The following is a 23,042-nucleotide window of genomic DNA, read 5'->3' as shown; positions in this document are numbered from 1 at the left end:
GAAGGCAAGGGTGCTACTTTGCCAGATCCAGTGACTTTAGTACTACCCAAAATTAGGGCCCCACAGTTAGTTCAAAGCGTCAGCGCAGGAGGCGTATATTCTGCTGAAGTGCGCGACAAAAGCGGTATGGGGCCTTCGAAAACCATTACCTAAACCTTGCTAATACATTGAGATTCTTTTCTAAGGCAATGCATTGCTATCAAAACCATTGGAGTCCGTGCGCTCGCTCGTGCTGTGCAACAAAAAAGCTAATGCGAGCGTTTTATTTGAAACGCTGCCTCCATCGAACAAGCGGACACGCAGTGGAAACACATGCACCTACCGACCGACCGCTTGTAGCTTCCACTCACGCACGAGTCAGGGTCGTCCTTGAGCTCCTTGCAGCTTGTGTTCACAAACTTCAGGCGCATTCACAAAAATAAAAGGGCATTTGAAAAAAAAAAAAAGTTAGAATAAATTGTTTTTTTTTTCTGGTTTTTTTATCAACTTTCTCCACTCAGTCTCAGGTGCTCGAAGAAAATGTTGAAATGTAGCTCGTGTTTCAGCGTTCTGTCAAAGCAACAAGAATAAATGGAATAACAGAAGAGATACAGGGTAAACTCTTAACTTTTAACGTCGTGGAAACCTGAAACCGAGGGAAAAAACTAGAGACGTTCTTGTTTTTGTTTCTAAGTCTTGGGGTACCATTATGTTGCAGTAAGAATGCGTTACTTCAAAATTTATCGCTTGACAGGTTATTTTTTTTTGACCAATGTGGACGTGTCAAGTGGACGTCTATCAGCAACGCGCTAGTAAGTGCATGACAGCACAAAAACGGCAGGGCGTTTCTCTCGGATTCCCGGCCTCACGTACGAGCTCGTTGCCTTTCGTCCTGCTAGAGAGTACTAGAATGGGTAGGTGTGCCGTCCGGCGGCTGGGAGTGTGTCCCCATGTACAAGCACTCCGGTGAGGGTGCTGTGGGGCAGAGCACGGCCATCCAGCGGGTGACAGAGGCCTACCGGTAACAGCAGAGATGCTTTATTCGGCGTAGAAACGGTCGTATACTTCGTTTGTTTTTCGCTGCTCGGTTGGGAGAAAGAATACATTCCACCCTATTCCTCACCCCTGTATGTCTCACCTTACGTACCAGCATCAAGAAAGCAGAGTTTGAGTATGATATGATATGAGATGCTTTCCTCTCCACTTTAGTTTCAAAGCTTTTTAAGTTATTTTTTCGGCAGCTGTATATTTTGCAGATCTTTAAACACTTAGTTTTTGCTCTGGTGTCAATACATCTTTCTGTGTAGCATATGGATCAATGAAACCGAGCTTTTCTTGACTTCTGCATTCTCAGCGAACGCTCCTAGAGCAGGAAATGTCTGAATTGATGTTTATTTATTTATTTATTTATTTATTTATAATACCCTCAGGGCTACAAGTGGCGTTACAGAGGGGAGTGGGTTTACATGAAGTAGTTGGTGATGGCGTCTCGAAATCTTCCACTGTCGGTGATGCCGATGAGGTTCTCGGGGAGGTTATTCCAGTCCACAATCGCAGATGGTAAGAGCGCCTTCTGGTGTGCGAGGGTGAAGCATTGTGGGCGGGCGATCTTACAAGGATGGTCAATTCTAGCCGAGATGTATGATGGAGGGTTAAAGAGAGATTGTTCAAAGATGGGCGTATAAAATACCTTGTGAAGAAGACAAAGGCGAAAGATCCTACGACGTGAAGATAATAGCGGAAGGTCAAGGTGAGCTTTCATTAACGAGACACTCGAAAAACGGGAATAATCAGAAAAAAATGAAGCGTGCAGCACGGCTCTGAACAGATTCAATTAAATCAGTTAGCGTTGATTGATGAGGATGCCATATTGAAGACGCATATTCTAATTTGGGACGGACAAGAGTAACGTACAGGATGCGCTTAAGGTTATTGGGAACAGATCTAAAATTTCGACGGATGTAGCCTAAACTTCGATTAGCAGATTGTACAATGTAGTTAATATGAGTATTCCAAGAGAGGTTAGGTGAAAGATGCACGCCGAGGTATTTATAGTGGTCTGTATATTCGAGTATAGTCCCATCCAAAAGTAGCATAGGATTAGTTTCTGCTAATGAATTAGAAAAACGCATGCACTTACATTTGTCAGTATTGAGAGGCATTTTCCAATTCTGGCACCAGTCGGTTATTTTGAGAAGGTCAGCTTGCAAAATTAGAAGGTCATCTTGAGTAGTAATCTTACGGTAAACAACGCAATCGTCAGCAAACAGGCGAATAACGGAGGTGATACGCAATGGGAGGTCGTTAATATAAATAAGAAAAAGTAGCGGTCCAAGCACGGTGCCTTGAGGAACACCAGAAGAAACAGCAGAGACGTGAGACGAGGCATTGTTAGCGTAGACGTATTGACGGCGCTGAGAAAGAAATGATGCAATCCAGATTAGTACATGAGCGTCAATATTTAGCGTGGAAAGTTTGAGAAGTAGAAGTTTATGAGGTACTTTATCAAATGCTTTAGCGAAATCGAGAAATACAGCGATAGTGGGGTATCCGGAGTCGAGATTCAAGAACAAGTCATTAGTCAGATGAAGAAGCTGTGTTTCACAAGAAAAATTACGGCGAAAACCGTGCTGCACGTCACTGAAGAAAGAGTTAGAATCCAGGAATAAAACCAACTGCTTGAAGATGATGTGTTCCATTATTTTAGACGAGATGCAGGTAAGAGATATCGGTCTATAGTTGGCTGGTGATGACCTACTACCGCTCTTGTGGACCGGAGTGACCTTCCCAAACTTCCAGTCCTCAGGCACGACTCCCGTCTCCAGAGATTGGAGACGGGAGTCGTAATGCATGCTCATTTATCTAGTGAGCATGCATTCTATAAAAATAAACACTAAGACTGGCGGAATAAATGGAGTAGCATCAACTGCTGTCTGTTTTAGGAGCAATCCCACTTGAATAAATTTGTTTTCTCTGACAGGTCACACACGTCACACATTCTTCTTAGACAACTTTTTTTTCCCTCTGCATGAGTTTCTTTTTTTTTTTTTTTTTCAAAACGAACTGCAATCCTGCAATTGCGTGACGCAGTAGAATTTTTGTTGAAATCAGACGATCCCATCTCGCGAACAGAGAGGCGTCGCTCGGCGTCCAAAACAAGGAGTGTTTCTCTTTACACGTGTTGCAACCCACATTGCACCCCGGCACAAAACACCGCCGCTCTGCCTTTTCTTCGCAGTATCTGACATCGCTCTGAGTCTCTTGTCTTTCGACACAGCTAGCAGCCACACAATAGTGTATCGCCTCACACAGAATGCAAAACAAGAATAAATAGCCACACCAACACGTGCCAAGCCAGCCTCGCTAAACGTTGCCCGTCCGGTCTCCTGGCCCAGCTCCGACTGGCAGCGCCGCCCCAGGCCCCTGCGGCAGGATTGGGCCACACAACACCCAGCTCCTATAGAGAGGCCAAAGCGGTCGGCACACCTCCCAGTTCTACTACACCCTAGTAGTGCTTTAGCTACGCGCAGTGGCGTAACCAACTTTTTTTTGAGTGGGGGCCAAACCAGACCTCCCCCCCCCCCCCCCCCAGGGCCGGGGGGCGGCGCCCTTGGTATCCCTTGGGCGCCAGCGGCCAGTGTTTGCCGTGCCCAGTGGCGTCTGTTTCAGGGGGGGGGGGGGGGGGGGGGGGGCAAAACACATGCCTTGCCCCGCCACTCTGAAAACTGGGGGGGGAGCAAGCGCCTCCTTGCCTCCCCGGTTGCTACGCCCATGGCTGCGCGTGTACGCTCAAAGCTCACGAGACTCCCGACCGTGATCAGAAGATGCTGATGCTAAAGGCGAAGCAACAGAAATAACTTCTTGCCAGTTCTCATCTGTGGGGAGACTTATAATCTGTTTTAGTTCACAACACTGCCAAAGTCGCTGCTTCGAGCCTGTGTCTTGATCACGGTGAAAGAGAAGTATAGGTGAGGACCAACAGCGCGGTTAACGCTGTGACGCCATCGTCCAGATAAAGTCCTATCGGCGCGCGCCTGCCAAAATCTACGAAGTTTACCCGGCGGCTTTTGCGATGCACGTGGCATTGGCACAGAGTCTGCTACTTCGCATTCAAAGCAAGCGCGCCGTCTGGCGAAGTTTTTTAGTTATTCGTCGCATAATTCGCTCCATGGAGTTCGGCCTTTAGCCGACAGCGTCTCTCTGCCGTCCAGACGGCGCAACTGAGAGGAAAAAAAGTGTTTCTTTCCCATGGCTCTCGGGAACACGCTTTTTTCGCTCGGAGCGTCTGTTCTGATCTGACGCATCCTCGCTTGAACACCGCTGCAGAGGTATATCCACCCAGGATCTTTTTCTTCTACTGCAAGAAACTTTCCTACCTCCTACAGGCAGTCAGGTCCATGCGCTCGCGACAGTTGACGTCCGCAAAGCCTTCGATACCCTGCTACACGATGCAATTCTCGCCTCTTCATGAGACGGGCTGTGGTCCCTATCTGTACTCTTATATCTCTGCATTTCTCCGTTCTAGACGGGACCGATTTCGACTGGGCGACAACCTTTCCCCTTTTATCACCCTCACCCGCCGCACCCGTCAAGGTGCCGTATTTCGAGAGGTGTCGTGGGAAGCAGGCCTTTTAAACTTCGGTATGATTCCCCTCGCGCGAACCCTGTCCACAATCTCACACGTTCACTTTCTCTTCTACACGGACGACATCACCCTCTGGTGTACCCACGGGTCGCCGATCGATAGATGTGGAATCCACCCTCCAAACCGGCCTTGATCTCATCGCACAGTTCCTCTCCCGCCAAGGACTCCAAGCTGCTCCCGAGAAATCCGAGCTGCTGTTCCTCTCCCAGTACCAGCGGTCAGTTAACTCGCTTATCTCCTTACACCTAGACAACCACCCTATCCCTTGCACCCCCTCTTGTCGGATCCTAGGTTTCTCTCTTCAAGACCGCACATATACCAAGGCGATACAGACAACCATAAACTCCCGCTATCAGGTAACATACCTTGCCCGCTGAGTGGTTTGGGGCCATGGTGGGGTCAACGAACGCAGAGCCGACCAATTAGATAAAGGCTCCGCCTTAAACAAGATCTTCAACACTCTCCCTTACTGTCTGCTTACGCAAACACAGACGAAACGTATATAGTCTGCCCTTAATACACTTTATAAAGCAGCTCCGCGCGCCTCCATATATACGCATCTACAGATAAACTCTTCGCCCTACAGGGCTTTTTCGTTTCCATTCTACTCTCCTTAGACTTCACAGGGACCGTCAACTGGGTCGCCTGTCTAGCTCTACGCAAGGCCACTGGGTCCTGCAACAAGCTGGCATACGAACTTTTAATTGTCCCCTTACACTTCCCCCCTCCCCCCTCAAAAGCCTCTTCCCGACAACCTTCAATGCGCCCCCCTCCCTGCCCAGATGACCCCGGGACTTCATGCTGGGCGCCGTCAAGCCGGGGCCTTGCACCACGACCCTTTACCACCTGATTCTATCATATGATACGTGGGCGCTTCCCATTCCGCTTCTCTCGCCGCCAAAATCTGTGTCACCGTGACGCGCCCCACCACCCCTCCCGTTACATCCACTGCTAGCCGCTACTCCAATCCAACTTCTCCGCTCGCTCTTTATATGGCTGCAATAGTACATGCGACTCAAGAACTTGCCTCCCTTTCGCCTGCCCCCCGGTACCGTATATCCACTGATTACATGCATAGAAGCGATTCGGGCAATTCGCGTGTGCCGCTTTCCCGAGAATTTGCGCGACAACCTCTCCCCCGCCCTTTCACAACTTTTCCCTGACTCGGTCGTGGTGCTGTGGGAGCCAGGCCACACAGGGATTGCCGGTAATGAGTTGGCTCATCAACTTGACTGCGAGACTATCCAGGCGCCGGTAACCCTATGGCCTTTCCCACCCATGGCGGACGAGTCACATTTTTACAAGACCCTGAAACAACACTACGCACAACTCCGACACTCAATTCCGACACTGCCAACACCCCACCCCCAGCTTACTACCACCTCACAAACACACACACTGAGAGTCATCCAGCTTAACACACTCATCACCACCGCCCGACTTTTTCTCCATCGTTTCAGATCAGATCCCTCCTGCCCCTGCCCCAAGAGCGAACGTTGAGCATTTCCTCTCCCATTGCCCCGCAGCCATCCGATCTCCCCACTACCCCAACACCCCTCTTCCACACTGGCGGGTGTGGCTGACCTCGGCGGCTCACGTCGATCAGCTGGCTCTTGTCCGCTTAGCGGAGGAGCACCTCTAGGGTCTTTATTTGATCCAAAATAAAGTGATTTCTTTCTTTCTCTCTGCTGCACCGCTTTCAAAAGACCTTACTGCCGTCGATGAGACACGAAACTAAGGTCAATGACGGAGCAATGTCTAAGCAACACGCGTAGTGCAAGCTCTGAGTTTTGTATTACGTGGCACACCTAGAAAACAACTTTAAAAAATTAGCATTCCTCCCATAAAGAAGCATGGGAAACAGGGCCTGCACCCGCATATTAAGGAGCCATCTGGTGGCGCCGCTTGCAACCAATGCGAGCAGACGACTTTATCTGGCAGCCGCGACGCGCACGGTGTCCACACCTATGACACTGATTTAGTTTTTGATTTGCATGCGCTGTTGTGAAAATGAGACGATAGATAAAACTAATATAAAAGGGAGTAAAATATTTCAAATTTTACTCGCCACTGGCGCTGGTGAAGACTTGTGAGCTTTGGGGGCACATTGTAAAACGCCAAACCAGGGAGTACGAGACATGAGATGGGCGTCATTTGAGAGCAGGGAAGCGGTGAGCAAGGTAGAATTTGAGGATCGGTTGAGGCAAATGGATGGGGAGCAATGGGCACGAAAGGTTTTCAGCTATTTATACATGAGACGTATAGACACAAAGTGGAGACAGCGCACTAGGAAATTAAGAGGAAAGTTTTTGGACTATAGTGAAGTTACGGAAGAGCAGGTCTCAGTTAAGAAGAAAGTTAAGGCCACAGAAAGAGATCGGCGGCTAGAGGAAATGCAGACAAAGACGGCTCTGGAAAGCTATAAATTAAACAAAACATTTTTTGCCACAGAAAGCATTTATGACAATTCTAAATGAAGCTCATTGTTGTTTGAGGCGAGGACGGGTCTTCTGCGAACCAGAACATACAGAGCGAAGTACCAGGAAATGGATACAGTGTGCACTGCTTGTGGAGAGGAGGACGAGAAGGCTGAGCACTTGATACTCTACTGTAAAGGGCTTCACTCTATGCCTACCGAAGACAACATAGATTTAATAAAATCACTGGGTTTTAGAGACAGCGAAGGAAGAGTGAATTTCAAGACAGTAGAGATTACCAAGCAAAGATTAAGTGAATGGTGGCAGAAAGCGAGAGAAAACTAGGTATTTTATTATTAACAGATGGCAAGGGGGTTTTATAGCCTCACTTTATTTTCAGTGCGGAGTGAATATAGTTTTCACATTTAAATATTCTAAGCTTAAATGGTAAAACAAAATGGCTAGGTGGCGTAAGCTACCGCCCGATCCAAAGGGCTCAGCCGGATTCATCCATCCATCCATCTGAGCTACAGGAATGTTGGAAAAGTTCTCCTAATGGTCTGTCCTGGCGGTCGCTTTGCAGGTGGGAGGAAAGCGGCATACGGTCGGCACCGCTCGTCTTCTATGTGGTCCTGGTTGCCAGCATAGTGCTCTGTGCAGTGGCCTTCGGACTGGCGTCGAACTCAAGTAAGGCGCCTCTTAAAGGGCCCTCTAATGACATTTGAACTTCTGACCTATTTATGTTATAACCTGATTAGTGCTTCGGACTACTCGGAAAACAAGTAGTAGCCACGAAATATTAGCGCTTCATATTTTAATTCGATCGGGCTAAAACAGGTCAACCTCCGGTGGCTACACAGTGTCACGGCTGAAAATGCGCGGCCAGTGACATCACCGTTAAGCAATTTGGGGTTTGCAATCGCCAGGAGCCGTCAAAATTGGACTTTTTATACAGGTTAAATAACTTACATGGCTGCGTAAACTATCGTTTTTTTTTAACGCGTTTTTGTTGAGCGAGACATATTAAAAAAAATGTTAAAAATGTGGAGAAGCAAAAGGAAAAAAACAAGACACGCCCACCTCCCATGGAGCGCCGGAACCAGCCGAACCAGCCGGCGCGCATGGGCAGAGCGCTGCTGCTAGCGGATTAAGCTGTTTGAGCGCTGCCCATCGCGCGGGCGACCCATCGTGAATCGAAATGTCCGGCACATCGGAGCGTGTGCGTGCCGCCTATTTCTCCGATTTGAATCTGCAGTATCTCGTGTGCTGTTCTCGCCGTTCAGTATGGTTCCTCCGCGTTTCTGTGTTGCTGCGCACACTTCCGTGCGCTCGCTGGGCGGGTCTGTACGTGGACGGCTCTGTGCGCTACCCCGAAAAGCTTCGTAGGCCTAACAAGCCGGACGCGATTCACGGGGTGCCAGCCAAAGCCCGAAGCTCGATGACGAACCAGAGGTATAGAGTTGATTAGTTTTCAGGACGACCTCGTGTATGAGCTATGTATGATCACATATGCTAGTCCTATCTTGGCGGCAGTCGTTCCCGCTCAGAAAAAATGCCAAATGTAGAAGCGGTGTACAATAAAAAAATTGTTGTATTCGGCGTGCGATACAATTTTGAACGCGTAAACTGCGTAATTAAGAGATCATCCCCCAGGGGCGGATCCAGAGGTGCCCTCGAGGGGGGGGGGGGACAGAGAGGGAACATTCGCTGTACACCTCATTGTGTGTTGGATCTTTGTTTAAACGCGCGTATAAATAGTAGAAAGAGGTTGTTTCTTCCTCAGCGACACGAAGTGTCGCAATTAAAGACACAATTGAAGTATCTCCCGCTTCGAAGTGGGGGATAACGAAATCTTGATATAACTATGTGCCCACTTCGGAAAAAGTGCCCACTTCGGGTCACGTGATCCCCCTAGGTCACGTGGGGGATAACGTGACCTCGGGGGGGGGGGGGGGAGGTCACGTGACCAGAGAAATTGTTCCGCTAGATGTAGCGGGAAAAGTTTTCCGTTAGATATAGCGGGAAAATTTTTCTGCTAGATTTAGCGGGGAAATTTTTCCGCTAGATTTAGCGGGGAAAATTCTCTGCTAAATTTAGCGGGGAAATTTACCCATAACGCACCGCGCAGTTACGCCGACAACACGGCGACGCCGACGCCGACGCCGACACCGACGCCGACGCCGACGCCGACGCCGCTCAAGCCGGAAACGGGCGCCTAAGAGCTGCGCTCTAAAAGCTCTACACCAGGATGCGTGATACAATGAGACCTACGAAATAAGTTCGAATATTTTATCCCGAGTACACTCTTAGCCTGACTCGGTTGTTTTAACATATAAGCAGAAAAACAAGCATTAAGCAAGTTAAGGGCAATATAAAAAGGCTTACCATTTTCGCTGCGCTGCATGTTATGTATCCCATAATGTCGAAACGGGCAAGCAAGCCTTGGTCGGCTCAGGCACCATACAGAAACAAAATCTAATCACAAATCACGGGAATGAAATTTAATTGCTCGTTGCCATGTAGTGTGGCCATAGGGTGTAAGCTTGACCACCTTCGTTTAAGCCAAATAGTTTTTTCTATGACCCTACGCGGGGACCTGACGAGACCGGAGTGACAACCAGTAACAGGTAGATCGCCTGGACAGGGTACCGGCAGGAAAGTAATGGCCTCTGAGACCAATCACCGCCCGCGGAAAGGTTTCATATTTGTGTCGTGCTCAAATCTGCTTATTTTCGGCGTACTTTCTTCGGTTCGGCGATGGCAACGTTTAATCCCCCCAGGTCGAGCGAAGCCCTCCGAGAACGTCGGTGAAGGTCGCTGCTCTAAAGTCCATTGTCAAATAGAAACAGGCTAGTGATTTTTTTTTCCTATTTTTTAACCCCGCGTTGTCATGAGGATGCAGGTGCGCTTTGACGCTTAGTGCCCCTGCTTATTATCTTTAATTGGCAAGTCGCCGGAAACGACACTAATACCAAATGTGATGTATTGGCCACGCATCACAGAGGCTCAACTGTAAAGTGTTCAAATTTCAAATCTTGAAAGTTGGAATTTACTGTGTTCGGATACAAACGTTTAGAATCCATCAAAGCTTCGCGCGGGGGGGGGGGGGGGGGGGGAGGGGGGAGGGGAACCCCCCCCCCCCCCCCCCCCCCCCCCACCCTCTCTGGATCCGCCACTGTCAACCGCTCTCTTTCACGTTATAGACGCTTTCAGCGAGTCAGTTACTCGAGCTGCCACCAGTCGGCGCGACCTCCGCGCGCTCTCGGGCCGCCATAGCCGACCTTCATTTTTCGTCGTTCCTGTGCCGCATTCGCCAGTGATTCGACAGCTCGCAACTTCTGATTCCTCGCTTGCGTGATGGACGACCGCAATGGGAGAAGGAAAGCGCGTCCCGCGGGCAAGACGTGCTCAGTTGTAGGATGTAAAAACTGTAGCGGCGATATTCACGCCTGGAATCGCTCTGTGTGCTCTGAACACGCCCCGCTCACGCATATGGACTGCCCGTGCTTGGTGCCTCTGTCAATGCACCGGTTTCCAAATGGAACGAAAAATGAAGAACGCCGTCGACAGTGGCTGGCGAACCTCGAAAGGAAGAACTTCAACCCCGGTAAAAATGCGATGGTAAGTACCGCTACTTTGTGGCATGGCGGTGTCGGAAAAATTGTAAACAGTATGCGCGATGTCTGGAGGACGTCGTTGTTGTGCCGCTCGATTTTTACGAGCGCAAGGAAGCTATTGTAGGCCATAAACCGTTGTAAATCAAGTAGGGAGCACATACGTTCATTAGTAGCAACTTTCACGGTACGTTAAACCCAGCGAGTCAAGTGCGACAACCCAGAGATCGCGAAATCGTAACGCATATTGCGGCGTGTATGAGACGCGTTGACAGTTTGCTCCTCTTTTGAATAGCATAGATTAGCGTCGTACGCGAGCAAGCCCCCATATGAAGTTGCTTGACTAACATTTTCCGTCTCTACTACCCCGCTCAACAACAAGGTCCGAGGTGGTGTTTTACGTATTTCCCGTAGGTTACAGCTTTTACTACTCAAACCTTGTCTTTAGAGCCTGTGTTTCATTTGGTATTCCGAACAAGTGTATGTGTAGAAGTGATCGTGGCAGGTGGAACTTGTATTTGCTATTTTTTGTGATGGAAAAAAGAGGTTACCATTATACAGGTCATTTTCAGCTATTGAAGAGGGTATGACCCTGCAAGGGCCCACTCCTGGGTGCAACTTCATGCAAATTGTTTATTGCTCTTACAGATTTGCTCAATCCACTTTCCTGACGGGAGGCCGACCTCCCTGAACCCTTATCCGACCCAGCATCTGGGAAAGGAAAATAAGGTAAGCGTAACAGTCCCTGCAAACACTTTAGTGTTGTTGTTGCAGAATTAAAAATGTTTTTTTAAACTGTGTTTGTTCTTTCAAAACAGAGGGTGCTGCACAAGGGCAGGAGGAAAGTTTGCCTCCCAACACCAACTGTAGAGTCTGCTGCAAGAGCAACTTCGGATCCTTCAGGAGCACAAGATGCCAGGGAGTCCCCTGTGGGACTACTCCCGGTTGTCCTCGATGTTGAGGACACCATTGATAGTCCTAACCCTGCGAGTTCACATAGGACCTACAGCATGCTTAACCGCACTGAGGCTCTTTGTTTGAACTGTGGCTGCGACTGTAAAAAGAAAAAAACGAAAGAGCAGGATGTGCAGTGTGATGCGACTGCCCCTGATCATGCCCCTGACCATGCATACTGCTCAAAAGTTGAAGTTGTACCCCCTAAGGTCATGCAGAAGGCCACGCAAACCAGGTTCACAGTACACGAGAGCATCCCCGACAACCAGTTTAGGTTTTTTACGGGGCTAACGAAACCAGTGTTTCAGGTTTATGTCTTGCTGGCAGTATCGTTTGCCAAAGCGTCGTTTGTGATGCCTGTAGAAGATCAGATCCTTTTAACGTTAATGCGTCTTCGTATGGGACTGCTTCTCATAGACCTAGCGTTTCGTTTTCAGGTGTCCACTGCGCTCGTGAGCCAAATATTTTCATTCTGGGTCTCCCATCTGGCACAGGTTTCGAAAAAGTATCTCATGTTTTGGTTGCCAACTGAAACGATTCGGCTGTCATTGCCTGATGTTTTCAAAGACATGCCTCGGACTACATGTATAGTCGACTGCTTCGAGATCTTTTCTGATAGGCCGCAAAACCTATTGAGAAGGGGGAAAATGTTCAGTTACTACAAGAGCCACAATACCGTCAAGGTGCTTCATGCAGTGGCACCTAACGGCTTCATCATGTTCATTTCCAAAGCCTACGGCGGGCGTGCAAGTGATAGGTACATTACGGTGAATTCTGGATTCCTCGATCACCTCGAGTACGGAGATGAAGTGCTCGCCGACAGGGGCTTCACCATTGCTGATGTTTTGCCAGTTGGAGTGGAACTCGCGCTACCTTCCTTCACAAAGGGAAAGCAGCTAGCAGCGCGCGATGTTGTGGTGTCGCGCAGACTTGCCAAACTGCGGATTCATGTCGAGCGGTCGATCCGTCGTATGAAGTGTTTTCGTATACTGAAGCATGTACCCTCGTCGTACTTAGCAAAAAAGAACAAAATTGACGACATTTTGGCTGCTGTTGCTGGGCTCTGCAACCTCCAGCCTGCTCTCATCAAAGGGCCACAGCACGAAGAAAGTGAAGTTTAAAGGTACACTAAAGAGGGTTTCTGGGATTGTCTGTTCTTGGTGATAACTCAATCTACGGGCTTTAAGCTTCCTGAAAATCTTAAAATTACACTCCTGCAACGCTTATTTTCCTACTAAAATTGTGATTTAAGATTGAGACACACCCCTTTCGGAGCGGAAATTTCCACTCGAGAAGAGCGGCGCATAATCAAGCCGAGCTGACGGCAGTGCGACGTGAGGCGCTCGCCGGCCAGTCGCCCTTCTGAGAGCAAACGCCGCCGTGCCACAGCGGCATCGTCTGCTGACGAGTAAACCTTTCATTAAATAAATATGTTTATCTCTTTCTCGGAAAGGCAGCTCGCAATTGGCTGACGAACGCCTGGCGTCACACTGCCGCCGCCTCGGCTTGATTATGTGCAGCCCTTCTTGAGCGTGAAAATACACACAGAAAGTGGTGTGTCCCAATTTTAAATTACAATTTTTGTAGGGAAATAAGCGTCGCACGAACATAATTTTTGGATTTCTAGGATGCCTAAAGCCTGTAGATTGAGTTATCATCAAGAACAGACAATCCCAGAAACCTCTTTAGTGCACATTTAAAATGTGTTGAAACACAACTTCGCTTAACTTCAGAAATGTCAGAGTAATGCCCATATCTATGCGACGCGAAAGCCTGTTGAAATTGTGTACAAGCTTTGCTAGAAACTTTTTTTTTTATTTCACTTGACCAACTAAATGCTTGTCATGAAAACTCCAGTATTAAAGTTTTGTGATGTGTATATTTCATGAATAATAAATAAATAAAAAAAAAGATCTTGAATGCACATGCAAGTGTCATAATTTGCCACATAAAAGGACGCGAATATTAACAGACCACAAGGAGGAACATTTTTTTTTTAAATGTGGACACATTCACACATCTGGCAACGAAAAGAAAAGAAAAAAAAACCACAAGTACGAATGCAGACAGAGATTTATAAAACTATGTTTCTAGAAGTAAATATAAACAGGCAAGATTCCAGCTCAACTTCGACATCGGTACGTTTAAGCAGCAAACGATTGATTCATATTTTGCAAACTGCTACGAAGTGAAGCGAAGAGGTACTCCGAGTAAAGCATGTGCACAGCACGCACACAGGTTTGAAAGTACTCCGAATCGAAGTCGACTGTCACTTGCCTCCATTCTGTCGACGACTTATACACAAAAAAGTCGCAAGATGGTATGCCCAAAATCCCCATGGCAACCTGAATCTGGGTCATGTACATAGGTTTCGGTCGACTCCCAGAGAAGGAGTTCTTTAGAGACTCGGGACACTTAATCTCAAGAAGGGTCAACTTTTCTGTGCAACAGTCACAATCAAAGCTGACAATGCCATCTGGGGAGCAGCCCATGATTGGAAAGTCTTTCCATATGACGAATCCCCTATGTTCAAGTACTGGCTGGTGTCCATCGGCCATCAAGAGAGTCATGTAAAATGCACCGGCCTCCGGTTCCCTGTCCTTCCCTTGTGTCATAGCTGGAGTCTGAAAGGTGCTCATGCATGACACAGCCTTGAGAAGGCCTGCCATATCATGTGGCCTTGGCTCTCCCTGCATCTTGGTAGCCCTTGTCTTAAACGAATGACACACTGTACTGGTCACCCTGGCCCTCCTGTGCAAATACCACTCCTGCGAGCAAGATTGCATACGGGTGCTTCTCTCTACACTGTCAATTACATCATCAGTAAATGCTTCCTTAAGCTGACACACAAAGCTGTCAAAGTCATCCTCGTTTGTTGTTCTCAGGAGCTCTGCCATGACTGGAGCAGAAGCGGGCGTTGCGGCACTGGTATCTGGAAAAGAGCCGTAATAGGATTAATCATTAGCACACAGTACTATCATGGACTATTTATATGAGTGACAATACACCAGCTGCGGTCGCTATGTGCTAGCGGTTGCCAAGAAGTAGAGAGCGCAACACAGTTAGCATGAACGATCCATCACCAGTTTTTGCTGCTTTACTTTAACCAGTACAATGCAATCACCAAAACTAGTTATGTGGTGGAAATGAGAGCATGGAGGTTACTGCTGAGAAGTTGCTCATGCATTGCAGCTCATAAAGCCGACGGTAGTAGAAGAGGTTGTAGAACAAGGATATCAAACTTCAAGCAGCAAAAAGAGGGAGAAAGCAAAACTATGTACCGGCGACTCAGACAAACTTCCCAGGCGAGGCTCGACTAAACACGTCTTCGCCCCACAAAATTTCTTTTGGAGTAGATTCTTCTGTATAAGCAGATAAACCTCGATTTAGGAATTAGACTGCCAGTTTTGTCCTCTTGTCATTGCCCAGTCATTTTCAAAGGAGCGGGCGGCTGCATTTTTGCAGGGAACGTTAGTTTCGTGTAAGCTAGTCTTTTGTTAGTCTACTCGGACATGATGGTAGTAGAAATGTCAAATTGGCTGAATTCAAAACAGCAATCTTGAGAGCTAACCCCAGATGTAATCAGGTTTATAATAGTTTTTACCAGTTTATGCGAGTGCCGAGGTGCATATAAAGGTTGACACTTCAGGCAATAGCAAGTGAGTTCCAGGTTCTATGGACTGAGACAAACATGGCACATAAATCCAAGCCAAAGCGCTGAAAAGCCTAGTCGGCTGGCAATGTGTCAGTTATTTTTTGCAGCCGAGCTAAGTGATGGGCGTAAACATCTCACTACTTCGGTGATTTCACCACCGCAAAGTAGCTGCACATATTGAACCACTTTGCGATTGAGGTATGATTTGCGTCGTCCAGCTGTTGGTAATTTTTCCGTCTTGGCACAGAACATTCTGGTAATGGTCGATGTTCAACAGAATCGGACATTAGAACTGCTTGAAGTGCCTGCTGCACCCTAAAGCAGTGCGATGCACAGTGGTCACAGCATAGCAAAGGTGCAAGAATGAACCACAAGTGGTCACCAATACGGCGCTGCAGACAGCAGTGACGTCACTCGCATGAGGTAGGCGCAAACAATGTATTTAGTGTCGCGACAAACTTGCTGTTGGCATGTAAATTTAAGCCACTTTCCTTTATTAAACCAGCGCTGACGAGGGACTGCAGCGGCCTCTGACGTAAGTTAATTTCATATAAAATAAACAAACATTTTTGTGTTTATTTGCATTCCTTAAAATTAGGCGTGGCCCAATCATTGTTACCAAATGACAACCCTGCTGATTATCCATGCGTACTTTCCCAGTGCTTCACCGCTTTGCGTGGCAGTGCAAAACAGTGGAGCTTGCCACAAGAACACTGGTGAAGAGGTGAAGTTTGATGCAAACAGCTCTGTGAGCAGCATAGTACAAGTGCCATAGTATGGAGGCACGCGGCTGATTTGTTGGGAAGTTTAGACAATGGCATGTCCAGCACAATCGACAAGAGTTTTAACTAGGGCGACTGTAAAACAAATGTCTGAATGATTTCTCTTCTCTTCTCCTTTCTTGAAAATGATGGTCGACCTACCCTGAATATTATCCTAATATTCTCGTTCTTTACTTTAACCCTTGTCTTATACTCGTAGTTTGCCTATATTTGTGTAAATATGGTTGTCTATGAAACACGCGTTGATAAAGCCACGGATGCCTCATCTACTTACCATTTGCTGCTTCAGATCGACGTGTTGGTGCATCCGGAGGGTGGACCACGTCATAAAGAAGTGTTCCTTTGAGTGTCTCCATGTTCAGCGGTGCTCCACGGAAGTGTCGTTGCAAATCTGAATGACAGGAAAACTTCGACACATTTGATGGTTTGTTCTTATGCCCGTACACCTTTTCAATAGGCTCTGGGGCAACATTCTGCTTGGTTGATGCGTTCCATGTGCATTGTGTATCGGTGCAGGAGCTTCCGGTCACCCCTCTGCTTGTTGCTTCAACTACCTTGAGGAGCAATGCTCCAACATGTGAGCATGTTTCGCCCAAGCCTGCAGTGCAGGTGCACGACACATCCTGCAGGGCTCCTCCTTCAAAGCAAGCACCTACGTCATAGGACCGTGATGTTGTCTGCGATGATCTTATGCTTGCCTTAAGCCGACACTTTGCGCCATTCCTTGTACACATGATGATATCCACATGACCAGAATCCAAGAGGTTGGTGGCTTCGGCAAAACCCCTGTAGTTTTCAACTGGCTTGCCGTCTGTGTCTATCCTTGTAACCATGTAGTCATAGACGACTGAAAAAAAACAACAAAAAGATATGTAAATATATAAACGTCTTGTGTCACGGGAAAAATAAGGATGTTTTGAAAAGAGAAAAATATTTATTGTGCTTTTGTGCACGTGACATCCCGTATAATAAACTGGTGTAATCTCTTGCTGCAAAGAATGCGACCAAAAATGGCAAGAGATGCAGCCACGAACACATAATCGCTTCGAATACACATTTTCATAACTGAATAACCCCGAGCTGATCATTTAAAAAAGACGACCGGCAGCACTTTCATTTGGTCATGCACGTAAATTGGGGAATACGCATTCACGCAAGACTTTTAGTCCAACAGATAGGTTGCATGGCACTAAAGGCTGAACCGCATGTAAGTGATATAGCAAGCGACGAGACGAGCGACGGAGATTCCTCACTGTCGCTTGTTGTGTCGCTCAGTTCTTGGATTCGCTGTGTCCATGGGCGTACCAACCGGGGGGGCAAGGGGGGCACTTGCCCCCCCAGTTCTCAGAGTGGGGGGGCAAGGCATGCGTTTTGCCCCCCCTGAAACGGCCGCCACTGGGCAGAGCAGACACAGGCCTGCGGCGCCCAAGGAATACCAAGGGCACTGCCCCCCGACCCGCGCGGGCATATTTTTAACGCGCAGGCGATACAAACCCTAGCAACGGTGCTCACGCACGCCGGATTGGCTGGTTCGTAAAGCCTTGCTCCACGAACAAGGCTACACGGTAACCTTACGGAATCCATCCGCGAGACATGGGCCCGACGGGCCGTCCAGACCAGGACGTAGGCCCTTACACAAAATAAAGTTTTGCTTGCTTGCTTGGAGATAGGCGCTGCCGCCGTCAACATAGGCAGCGGATGCAATGCGAGTTTCCGAAGAGGTAGCGTAACTTAGTGGTGAGATGTCTGCCTCATACGTGTCAGACCCGGGTTCTATTTATGGTGTGGGCCGGCTTACTTCTTTTTATTTTTTTCTCGAACATTTTGTTTTGTCGAGGCATTTGGCGATATTTACATTTCTTTTTTACCATTAACACTAAAAAAACGAATGTTGTTGACGAAACATCGCTAAACTAAATCGTATCGACTCTATTTACGGAAGTGCATGGGGGGCAGCGGGGCTTGGGTTGCCGACCGGACGCCGCAAAGCGGCGTGTACGGGGGGTGGGGGGGCTAGGTGGGTTAAGGCAAGACACTGGTTCTAAAATCGACTTTTTTTGTTTATTAATGGATTATAATGAAAATCAGTGTGCATATGTGTTTTGGCTTCCTCTTTCAAATATTCAATTAGTTCTGCTATATCTCAATTACTTTTTGAGTTACGAAGAAAATAATGAAGCCTAATTAGGTCATTTCTTACGACTCATTAAGGAACTTTCTAATACGAATTTTTTTGCATAAGTGATATGGATTTGTAGCTAAAGACCTGTCATGCAAGATGATGCTATTTATATTTTTGTAAAGATAGATTATTGTATAGAACTAGTCTAATTAGGTCAAGTACACTATTTAGAAAGCCTAACGAGGTCACATTTTCACTAGTAATAAAATTTCGGGCCCATACTGTCATACAAAAATAGCATCACCCTGCAGTTCACTTCTTTCTGAATTCAACGGTATAAAGTTTATAGAAATCCTTGAAGAATAATCTCATGAAAACAACCGTAAGGCTAGGCATGTAGACGAAAAATGCGAAGCTGAGAAAATTGCAGTTGAAGTTTTGACACTCATTGCATAAAATTGAGTAAGGGATCCCATGCAATAATGTTCAGCAATATGAAGCATAGTTCTATCTGAACAATTTGATAAGAAAAATTCTGCAATCCGTTCACAAGAACCTTTAAAAAATAATATAAAACTGAGAAATAATGTCTGCAATGTAAAATAAAGTTATAAAAGAATGAGTAGACTCTATAAGGGACAACGGGAGGAGGCACCAAGGGTTGCACGTTCCGAAAGCAGATTTTGTTTGGCTCTGAAAAGGGCCTTTGTTCGTGTAGCACTTGAAAGAGGAGCCCCTCACAGCTGTCCAGGACTGTAGTCCCCAGCTGTTCCAGTTTGGTGTTGCCTGGAGAACCCCTGCTTTGCATTGCTGCTGCTCTCGTGGGCAGCGCTGGCCTTACGCAAACACAGATTGTCCTTCTCCATGCTTTGAGAGCTTTCATGTCCACTACAATGAACTGTGTCCCAGCGTCGCGCGTCTGGCCTCCTGTGGTGATGCCGAGAAGGTCGGATTTGCGCTGGGTCGCCGACTTTTCCGATAGCGCACGCTTGCATTCGTCCGATCGTGCGACTCGTTGCGCCTGCTCGGCCGTGGAGTATGCGGTGTCGACACGAACCGCGCTCGCAAAGCTCGACAAACTGCCGCTGCTGCATGGAGTCGCGATGTCTCCGGCTGATGTTTCCGGAAGATCCAAGGCATCCGGCGGTGCCGATCGCGGTGGCGTCAATCGCGGTGGCGCACTTGCAGCAGACAGCTTCTTGTTTCACGGTCGCTTCCTTCCAGAAGAGTGGTTGTTTGGGCGAGTTGGTTTGACATCTTCATCTTGTGCGCAACAAAGACCTTCCGAACGCTTGCCGCGTGCTCGATTTCAACCGAGCGTCGTCCGGCATCTCGAGAACTCGAAGCGAAACAAAACACGCGCGACTTCGTAGGAAAACGAACCAACAATATTCAACGCAAGCCCGCAAACGGGAACTAAAACGTGCGCTCGACCACGGAGGAAACAAAGCAGACAGGCCTAACGAGACGGGCCCAGGAGCAGACGACGCACCTCTCGCCAGCGCGGGAACGGAAAGGAGGAAAGGAGAAAAAGAGCAGAGGGGCGCGTTTAGGCCAATAGCAGGGGCGCTAGGCGCCGCGCGTGCTCTGACGTATGGGCACCTTGCTAGCCGGCCAATGAGCGATCGCAATTGGGGCCTTCGAAACCCGCGGAATGCGGACGTTCCCCGATGTTGTCGCGATAACGAATGGAATGGGGACGTGGGGGAAATAAGCAGCTTTCCAACAAGACCAAGATGGCCGCGATCCGACGAGCGATCGCGAAACGCGCGGGGCGCGAAGTTCCACTTGTTTTCATTGAACTCGCTGTGTTAGGGCTCTGCGGGGACATCGTAAACATCATTTTTTGCATGCTTAGACATTGAATTCGACACTGAAACTTTGCAGGCAGGTACCTTAGACTACAATTAATCCAAATATGTGAATTTTGAAAAACGTGAAATTTCGCGTTTTTTTTTACCATTTTAAGACCCGCGTCTCCCCTTAATAGATTTGTAATTAGCAGCCGCACACTGTCACCGCGAAGCGGCGTGAACGCAGGCGCGGGGGTGGGTTAACGCGCTTCGAGTGATACACGAGCAGCCCATCCGGCGTGAGCGTCGTTGTTAGGGGTTCTATCGCCTGCACCGTAAAAGGAGCAGTGTGTGCACCTCCTGTAGTGGGCAAGAATTCCTACATTGGAGAGAAGCGGGGACAAGCCCTTTCTTCAAATGGGTCAAGTCTCCTTGAGCTTCGGAATACAAAGAAACGCCACTATTCGGAGCTAATCCCACAGTTACTCGACCTCTCTTGCGTCGTGTCTGTTCGCTCCCCGCGCCTCGTAGCAGTGTTGTTGCAGTGGGGGGGCTCGTTAAAATTTTGGGGTTTTTTGGACTATCTAAATCACTTTCTTCCTTCCCATCCCCCCCTTTTCTATTCCGCATGCTTCCCCCTCTGCAAATATCAGCTGACCTTCCGACCTCTGTCCTCTGTTGATAGGCAAAACAACCACTAAAATTAGAAAGTAATTTGTAATTTGAGTGGAAGTCACTCGGAAAAGTAGTTAAAGTAAACTACTGATTACTAGAATAGAAATGTAATTAAAAGTTACTAAACTACCCAGAAAAGTAGTTAAACTACAGTAACTTGAGTAAAGTAGTTGAACTACGTACAAGTCTGGCCTGGCAAGCGCTCTGCGTAAGTGTTTTCACTGATCTGCCTAGCCCCGCACACCATCACATGGGCCAAGAAAGGTGTAGTTTTACTGCAGAGGAGAAATCAGCAGGGTCCAAGATGGTGACAATGGAGGATGGGGGACTGTTCCAGTGAGAAAGGAATGACCAATTGAAAGCGTTCATAGAGCCAGAAGTGTGTTTGATGGTGCAGACGTTGTTGAGGCGAGATGCTCGGTCGAGGGGTAATAACAAAGTGGTTTTGAGGTCGGGAGTGTGGTAGTAGATTTTGTGAATAAGGCACAGCTGAGAGACTTTCCTGCGAAGCTGCAAAGAGGACATGGTTAGTTCAGTTTTTAGCGCCGAGACACTGAAAGAAAAGTCATAAGTGGATGAAATGAAGCGAGCAGCTCTGTTCTGAACTGCCTCTACAGCGTATTGATGAGGTACAGTCGATGGGTATTCCAGATGGTTGAAGCATATTCTATTTTTGGTCTGACGTACGTGTTAAAGGTTAGCTTAGGGACAAAGGGTGGAGTGATTTTTTAAGTTACGTCTGCTTAGTCCAAGAGTTCCAGATGAATCGGCGGTAATGACTTCAATGTGGTTGTTCCAGGGAAGGTCAGATGTTAGTCTTACACCAAGGTATTTATACACAGTAGCGGTCTCAATCAGATCGGAGTCCAAGAAGTAATTAAATGACAGAGTGGTTTTTTTCTTGGTGAAGTGGATTAGTTTGCGTTTATACTTGTTTGGTGACATAATCCACTCTTTGCACCAATTGTTAATTTTATCTAGATCTTCCTGAAGCTGGTTATTATTTTGCACACAAGTTACTTTCTTATGGATGACGCAGTCGTCGGCGAAAAAGCGTTTTTTTGAAGAAATCCCAATGGGAATGTCATTAATAAATATTAAAAAGAGTAAGGGCCCAAGTACGAACCCCAGGGGAACACCAGGAGATACATTTATTAAGGAAGATTCATGATCATCATGGACGTGACCTGTACACGGGAAAAAAGAAAGTCACGAATCCATGCAAACGGTTATTGGTCGAGGCAAAAAGATGATAGCTTAGAAAGAAGGCGTTGATGGAGGACACGGCCGAACGCTTTGGAAAAAAAAAAAAAAAAAAAAACTGCGTCAGTTTGGACGTGACATTCAAGGATAGTGTGCAAGTCATGGATGAAGTCGCAGAGTTGCGTTTCGCAGGAAAGTACCTTTTGAAAACCGTGCTGCTGTTTAAAGAAAAGAAATGGGATGATAGGTGCCTCGTGATGTTGGAGTAGAGGATATGCTCAAGTAGTTTGCAAGAAATTGAAGTCAATGAATTAGGGCGATAATTAGATGCGGAAGAGCGGCTGCCCTGTTTAAAGACTGGGAATTACCCTTCCCTCCTTTTGGTCAGATGGAAGGCAGCTTTGAGATGAGGACTGAATGAAGATGAGTTTCAAATACTCACTAGAAATAACACGGGTGTTTCTTTTAAATTTTAGGGTTGATGTTATCGGTTCCAGCGGACGAAGTAAGTTTTAGTTTATCAATCAATGTTTTAATACCAGCGGAGTTAACGTTAATAGGATGCATGCGCTCGTAAAGCTGTTCAGGGAGAGTGGGGACGAAGTCCAAGCACTCGTTAGTAAACACTGATGAAAAGTATTCGTTAAACACAGAACTATCATGCTCGACGTTGCACATCCGACATTCCTAACTCTCCCCATCTTCCTAAACGTCCGTGTGTGTCCTAACACCAGAAACCGGAATTTTAAAGGTTAAAAACGGCACGTTGCGAATATGGAACGCGCACTTTCATGCAAAGCTGACGTCAAGTGACTCAAATCGAAAAACATGCATATTTACAGTATTGTTATCTCTTCTGGTGAAGGCTAAACAACCGTTGCATCCGTTTTCGCGCACGAAACGGTGACTCCCAGAGAAAGTAAGAACGCAGTGATTGTCTTTATTTTAACAATGTAAACACACTTGCAGGCGTGCGCTGATGAAGCCTCAAAATCAAAACTCTCGTAGTGTGATTCGTGACTGCTCCGGCTACTACCCAACCTCGTTGTCACGCCACTTTCTGCAAGCAAACACTAAAATTGCCAGTAAACACACAAAAGCGACATCGATACAATTATCTTGTAGAATATCACCTTATTTAATCATAACTGTTTCAATAGGTACTACAAGTTGTATTTATTTTAAGAAGAAGAAGCAAAATTT

At 47.3% G+C, this 23,042-nt stretch overlaps 2 protein-coding genes across 2 annotated transcripts; both read left to right on the top strand.

Moving 5' to 3' along the window:
- Window positions 1-10,398: 10,398 nt before the first annotated feature.
- LOC120848885 lies at window positions 10,399-11,696 on the top strand. The gene is made up of 3 exons (XM_040220962.1): window positions 10,399-10,662; window positions 11,304-11,384; window positions 11,559-11,696. The coding sequence occupies exons 1-3, from the start codon at window positions 10,399-10,401 to the stop codon at window positions 11,694-11,696; spliced, it is 483 nt and encodes a 160-aa protein (XP_040076896.1).
- Window positions 11,697-11,953: 257 nt separating this feature from the next.
- LOC8038726 lies at window positions 11,954-12,730 on the top strand. The gene has a single exon (XM_040220948.1). It carries the CDS (start codon window positions 11,963-11,965, stop codon window positions 12,728-12,730), a length of 768 nt encoding a protein of 255 aa, XP_040076882.1. The 5' UTR covers window positions 11,954-11,962.
- Window positions 12,731-23,042: the final 10,312 nt, after the last annotated feature.

The sequence above is a fragment of the Ixodes scapularis genome, unplaced genomic scaffold (assembly GCF_016920785.2).
Source record: "Ixodes scapularis isolate PalLabHiFi unplaced genomic scaffold, ASM1692078v2 PGA_scaffold0__279_contigs__length_252992795, whole genome shotgun sequence".
Taxonomy (NCBI): domain Eukaryota; kingdom Metazoa; phylum Arthropoda; class Arachnida; order Ixodida; family Ixodidae; genus Ixodes; species Ixodes scapularis.
Note: the sequence above shows the minus strand (reverse complement) of the source record. Positions and strands in the feature narration are given on the sequence as shown.

What these genes read in the sequence shown, in the direction of transcription:
- LOC120848885 (XM_040220962.1), top strand. Translation starts at nt 10,399, where the DNA reads ATGGACGACCGCAATGGGAGAAGGAAAGCGCGTCCCGCGGGCAAGACG. An exon ending in ACCCCGGTAAAAATGCGATG is followed by an intron (nt 10,663 to 11,303) that starts GTAAGTACCGCT and finishes TTGCTCTTACAG; the next exon opens with ATTTGCTCAATCCACTTTCC. An exon ending in ATCTGGGAAAGGAAAATAAG is followed by an intron (nt 11,385 to 11,558) that starts GTAAGCGTAACA and finishes CGGATCCTTCAG; the next exon opens with GAGCACAAGATGCCAGGGAG.
- LOC8038726 (XM_040220948.1), top strand. Translation starts at nt 11,963, where the DNA reads ATGCCTGTAGAAGATCAGATCCTTTTAACGTTAATGCGTCTTCGTATG.